At 37.2% G+C, this 5,648-nt stretch overlaps 1 protein-coding gene across 1 annotated transcript; it reads left to right on the top strand.

Moving 5' to 3' along the window:
* Nucleotides 1–883: 883 nt before the first annotated feature.
* ciao2b (cytosolic iron-sulfur assembly component 2B) lies at nucleotides 884–4,762 on the top strand. The gene is made up of 5 exons (XM_070542509.1): nucleotides 884–1,186; nucleotides 1,457–1,536; nucleotides 3,628–3,753; nucleotides 3,873–3,918; nucleotides 3,999–4,762. The coding sequence occupies exons 1-5, from the start codon at nucleotides 1,060–1,062 to the stop codon at nucleotides 4,097–4,099; spliced, it is 480 nt and encodes a 159-aa protein (XP_070398610.1). The 5' UTR covers nucleotides 884–1,059; the 3' UTR covers nucleotides 4,100–4,762.
* The last annotated feature ends 886 nt before the right edge of the window (nucleotides 4,763–5,648 follow it).

The following is a 5,648-nucleotide window of genomic DNA, read 5'->3' as shown; positions in this document are numbered from 1 at the left end:
TGCTTGTGTGTTTTGTCTGTTCTTACTGCTGTAAAGCACCTTGAGTTGCCTCTGTGTGGGAAATGTGTTATATAAATAAAGCTGTCTTGTCTTGTCTTGTCGGTCCAAACCTATTTATGTCGATGGTCCAAACACGTTAAGGTTCTGAGATGAATTATTTGTATCATGTAGCAATGTGTGATACGTTTTTATGCCACAAGATGGGGTGCAAGTTCTATGTTAAAAGTGATCCTCAAGGAAAAGAGGCTGTTTAAAAACTTTATTTAACAAAATAGAAACCATAGAGGTTGTTGCACTTCAGATAAGTTGTTTCTTTTGGCGTGTGTTCAATAAAGACAAGAAAAGAAAGCTCCTGACTCTGTAATCCTTTCCTTTAAGTTTATTCCTGCAAAATATTCAACAATTTAAAATAATATGTCCGGACTTGTTTGGTTTGCTTTAGTACAGCATTCATACAGTTGACTCTCCCATATTTCAGTTAGAATTGAAAAAGCTCCTCGGATGAGAAGCGAAACGTCTTCAAGAATCCAAAGAAGTCCAGTTGCCTTCATTTAAACCCATGACCTGGATCACTGAGAACCTTCACCGGCATATTTAATCAGAATAACGTTCATATTTATCATGATGAGGCTTAATTGATATCAACAATCAGGGTGCGTTTGATTATTTGAAAATTTTTCAAAGAATGTGTCTTTCATTATTTAACTTTTCTTACTGGTAGGACATTAATCCACCAAAATTATCAATTAAAAAGTGACAGTTACATTTGTTGCATTTATTTAAAATTCTTATTACTATAGAAAATACATATTTTAACTTGGTCGGGTGTTTTTCGAAGCAAACGTTTAAATCTACGACTTTTAGCAGAATTCCAGCCTTTATTTTATTGGTTTGTTTCAGGGTGTTTTTCTCACTGGATGAGCGCTGTTTCTTTAAGAAGTTCATGACGTCACACGTCATTTCCCGTTTATCCCGGAAGTAAACCACTGGAGCTCTAGAGAAGTTTTTCAGATTGGGAGTGTTTTTTTAAGTTTATTTTGGGCTAAATCATACTTTAAAATGTCCCGAGGGGTCCAGATGGAAAACGCAAACCCCGTGATCTTCCAGCGCTGCAGGGACAGGCCGCTGACTGCGTCCGAAGAGGATGAAGACGTTCACGACCTCATCGACGACAGAGAAATATTCGATATCCTCGATCCCTTTCTCTGGTTTAGGCTAATTTAACTACTGAGAGGCGCAAAGAAACGTTTATTTTACTCAGATGATTAAATGGTACATTTCCTTAGGAAAACGTAGAGAAATCTAGCGAATTAAAATAAAAGCCTGACCACTGAAGTACGGGAGACATACATTATGTTTAGAGTGGCTTATATTATTATCTACAACTGCATCGATTACACATCAAAGAGAAAAGCTGTTTATTATATATTTTAAATAATTCTTTAACTGAAGTTACATCTGATCCGATCCATCAATGATCCAGAACATCCTTTGTCTCTTGAGGAACTCAATGTGGTGGAACAAGTTCGAGTCAAGGTATGTCCTCTCATTTGAGTCTAATTTATTAATTGTAAAACCAAACAAAAAAGGAAATTTAATATGGTGGGATAAATGTGAGCAAAACTAATGTGCTCACCAGTAGGGATAAACTGATATAGCTGGGCGATATTTACCTATAAATATATCGGCGTCAGCCTATAAAACGTATTAGTTAAACTGATTAAGGCAGGCACATCTTAGGGCAGCTTGGTGCTGTTGCATAATTTAATTTAAAATACTTTTTTACTTCCTGAATAACATCTGCATAATAAATTCTCACTATTTCTCAACTATAATTTACCAGCTTTGAATATTTAATATTTGGTCAATTCATAAATTTGTTTGATTAACTTTATTTAGATGTCTGACTTTAACACTGACCAGAGCACAAAATTAAGATTTAATAGTTAGTTAAATTCAGTGTTCAAAAACTGATTCAGCTTAAGAATTGTGTGCATCAGTTGATGTTATTAGTGACATTTTATCATTAAGTGGAAAATGTGTATATAAAATTAGCCCAAAACAAATATCGGCCATTATCGGCTGGTCATATCTCCTACACATCGGTATCGGCAATGGAAAAACCAATATCAGACGTCTTCCACTCACAAGTTCTCCATATTTTTTTAAATAGGTTAGGGATCAAGTCGAAGTTTGACACTTTGGTCCTTTTACGCTACTGACATTTGTCCCAAATTCCGTGTAAAATATCAGTTTCATTTATTGGATTTATATAGTACATTAAAGGTTATATGTCCAGATCATCAAAGTGTTGTTCAAATGAAAAACAATGAACAAAGAGACAGAATCAGTAAAAAGTGGAGGTGCATCGATCTATTGGCCCTGATCTCGGGTTTTTTTTCAAGATCGAGGATCGACCGTAAACTGCAATTGGTTCCCCCCTTGTTAATGTTAAAGCAAATCATTGATATAAAAAAATTATTTGGACAAGTGTGTCAAAAGTTTTGTTTTCAAAATTAGAAAAATGAAAGTCTTAAGGAACTGACAGATTTTTCTCAAGATCGGTGGTCAGCCAAAAACTGCAATTGCTGCACCCCCTTAGTAGAAAGTGAGGAATAAACTAGAATAACACAATGCTACAAAGTGCTAAAAGCCTTTTTGATTAATAAAGTTTTAAGTTTGGATAGAAAATGGCTCAGGTCAGTGACCACACGTAAATCTAAAGGTAGCTGGTTCCAGGGCGACACAACCGAGAGCTCAGTCACCCCAGTGATTAAATGTAGTTCTTGGAAGTTTGAGGAGAAATGGAGATGAAGACCTCAGCGATCTGACACGGACACTCGGTTAATCTGAGACGTAAGGTGGGGCCAAACAATTAAGAGCTTTAAAACAAACAAAAGTTTAAAATCTTTCCCAAAACAAACAGAAGCGAGTGGAGGGAAAATAAAACCAGAGCTATGGGCGCACATCTTGAGGTGTCTTTTAAAAGGTGAGTGGCTGATTTTTTGACCAAATGAAGCATTTTCATGGACGGCTGTAGGAAACTAACATGAAGAACATTACAGTAGTCAATTGTCATGCTGATAAAGGCACGAATCATCTCCTGGAGGTAAAATATTGACATTTGAATTTGCCAAATGTAATTGTCAAAATGATTTAATAGTGTTTTCAGGCCTTGTATACTAGCAAACATATCAAGCTAAATAAACATTTTAAAGAAGATAATACAAATGTGTCGAAGCTCCAGCTTATGTCCGAGTTCACTGCTGAATGGTGTTAAAAGCACTGAAGAAATCAGTAAGCCTGGTCCTCACAGTGCTTCCAGGCTGCTCCGGCTGGGCCACAGCTCAGTGGACGGTGGCATCGCTCCTAATACCTGGCTGGTAGGTGAGCTGCAGAAGAGTCAATGAAGACCTCACCAGGGGGCGAAGAAGGTTCAGATTGCAGTTGTATTTATTTTTGGCTGAGCTTTTTATAAAACAACACATATTTGCAGGTCAACAAACGTATTAGAGCACAGGCGTAAAATCAGTCTACTTATTGACAAGATTTCAATAGTTAAGCCCAGGTTTGCTGCTCAGAAAAATCTAATGACTACTTTTTGTGCTTTTGTCATTTTTTAAATAGGTCAATGATGCAGAAAGCACGGTAGGTGTTGAGTTTACACCCACCATACCACACTGCAGCATGGCAACGCTCATCGGACTGTCGATCAAAGTCAAGCTTCTGCGCTCCCTGCCAGACAGGTTTAAAGTATGTGTGTGTGTGTGTGTGTGTGTGTGTGTGGGGGGGGGGGGGGGGGGGGGGGGCTGATAGTTGCTTTTCCAGTATAAATGTTTGTCTAATATTTTTGTTTTTCTTTTCTCACTCAGATTGATGTTCACATAACTCCAGGGACTCACGCCTCAGAGGAAGCAGGTAGGAACATCACACATTCACCTTAACTGTTAGTACTTTATTCGTGTTTTTTAACTTACTAAATGTTTTTGCACATTCAGTGAACAAGCAGCTTGCAGATAAAGAGCGAGTGGCCGCAGCTCTGGAGAACTCGTCTCTGCTGGAGGTGGTCAACCAGTGCCTGTCCAGCAGGAACATCTGAACAGCCTGTCCTGTTTTTTTTCCTCCTGTGAGACTCTGAACAGTGTGACATTTCAGTTACTTGCATCTGTCTGTCATCTGGAGCTGCAGTTGCATTTCCAGCAGCAAAACAGCAGTCTGGGTTGCATAAAAGCCTGAATAGTTGAATAAATTTGAATAATTGGAACATAAAGTGATGGTAAATGTATCAGAAAAGTGAAGTTTATTTTAAATAGATGCATCAAACCTGCAGAATTGCTTTGTCACTTGTAAATAGTGCTTTGTAAGTTTTAATAAATGTTTTCATTAGTAGTCAAATACATTTTTTAATTCAAACTTTGTATTTAATTAGAAAACAAATTAATTTAGGTTTACACAGAAAATGGGTTTGTATTTTTTTAGTAACAAAATATTTATCAGCTACATGCATTTATTAGAACAAATCAATTACACATTATTTATAAATGTTGAATTAGTTTACTGCCAGGAGCACCGTCATAAAGTTATCAGGGTGGTGGAAGATACGATATTTGCTAGGAATCCGCCATCAGAAAGGGCAAAAAATCAGACGATTTTCCAAGGAGGTGAAGGCCTCAGAATTTGTGTTGCGACTAAAATAAAACCTGGCATTTCAAGTTCAATACAATTGCAGACACATTAAAGTGGAAGTCACTGATCAGTCTCAGTTTGATGTCTTTCCTGTGGTTTTTGTACTTTTTCATGGCCGTTGGTCGCAAACAGTTACAACTCAGTGAAATATTGGCTTTAGAAGAGTGGAAAACCGACAAGCAAATCTGAATGTTGTAACAAAAAAATGTGTCTTTTTAAGTTAATATCACAAACTTATAAATCCATAATAATGCATTTGTTTTAATACCAATGTATATTTTCAGTATAATCGTCACACATTGCTTTCAAACTTACTTTCTAACTATAAAACTGTTTTTAATTGAAAGGGAAAATATGTAATGTTTGAAATGTCCACTAGATGTCGCCCTCTTCCCGTCAAAATTTACTACGCATCAGTGAACAATTTTTCATTAGATCCAGTTTGTTGGCAATGACAAACGTGACAGGCAGTGCCAAAATAAGATGTAAAGTTTTTCTTTTTACAATGACAGTTTGAGTTGAAGCTGGAGGTAAATGTTGAAGCCCTGATTTGATTGCCATCTTGACAGCCCGGCGCCTATTATGGTGCGGTTCTGTAACAACTTGGCACACGACGCATTGCAACAAAACAAAGTGTCACTGTGGCTTTTTCCTCCCCCCTCCCCTTTCTTCCCTCGTTCCACACGGTTCCACATCTGGAAAATTGCATCACAGCTGAAGTACCGGATATGGTACCAGCTGGAACCAGTGGCATCAAAATAAAAGTCGGAACGTTGCGTGACCGGAAGTAATCAAATCCAATGAGTATTTTTTAATCATTATTGTTTAGTGGCAGAAATAAAGCTCATCGTGGATTTTTGTTAGACTAAATTTACGTTTTTTTTATTCCTCCCTCTCTCAAAAAAAAAAAAAAAAAACCCCACTAAAAAACCTGGTCCAGCCCTGTTTCTTCGGTGATCTCG

Source organism: Nothobranchius furzeri, chromosome 12, assembly GCF_043380555.1.
Source record: "Nothobranchius furzeri strain GRZ-AD chromosome 12, NfurGRZ-RIMD1, whole genome shotgun sequence".
Taxonomy (NCBI): Eukaryota; Metazoa; Chordata; class Actinopteri; order Cyprinodontiformes; family Nothobranchiidae; genus Nothobranchius; species Nothobranchius furzeri.
Note: the sequence above shows the minus strand (reverse complement) of the source record. Positions and strands in the feature narration are given on the sequence as shown.

Bases quoted from the DNA above. Each gene is read 5' to 3' on its own strand.
- ciao2b (XM_070542509.1), top strand. From the start codon at position 1,060: ATGTCCCGAGGGGTCCAGATGGAAAACGCAAACCCCGTGATCTTCCAG. The intron at 3,754-3,872 runs GTATGTGTGTGT...TTTCTCACTCAG, and splicing joins CCCTGCCAGACAGGTTTAAA to ATTGATGTTCACATAACTCC. The intron at 3,919-3,998 runs GTAGGAACATCA...TTGCACATTCAG, and splicing joins TCACGCCTCAGAGGAAGCAG to TGAACAAGCAGCTTGCAGAT.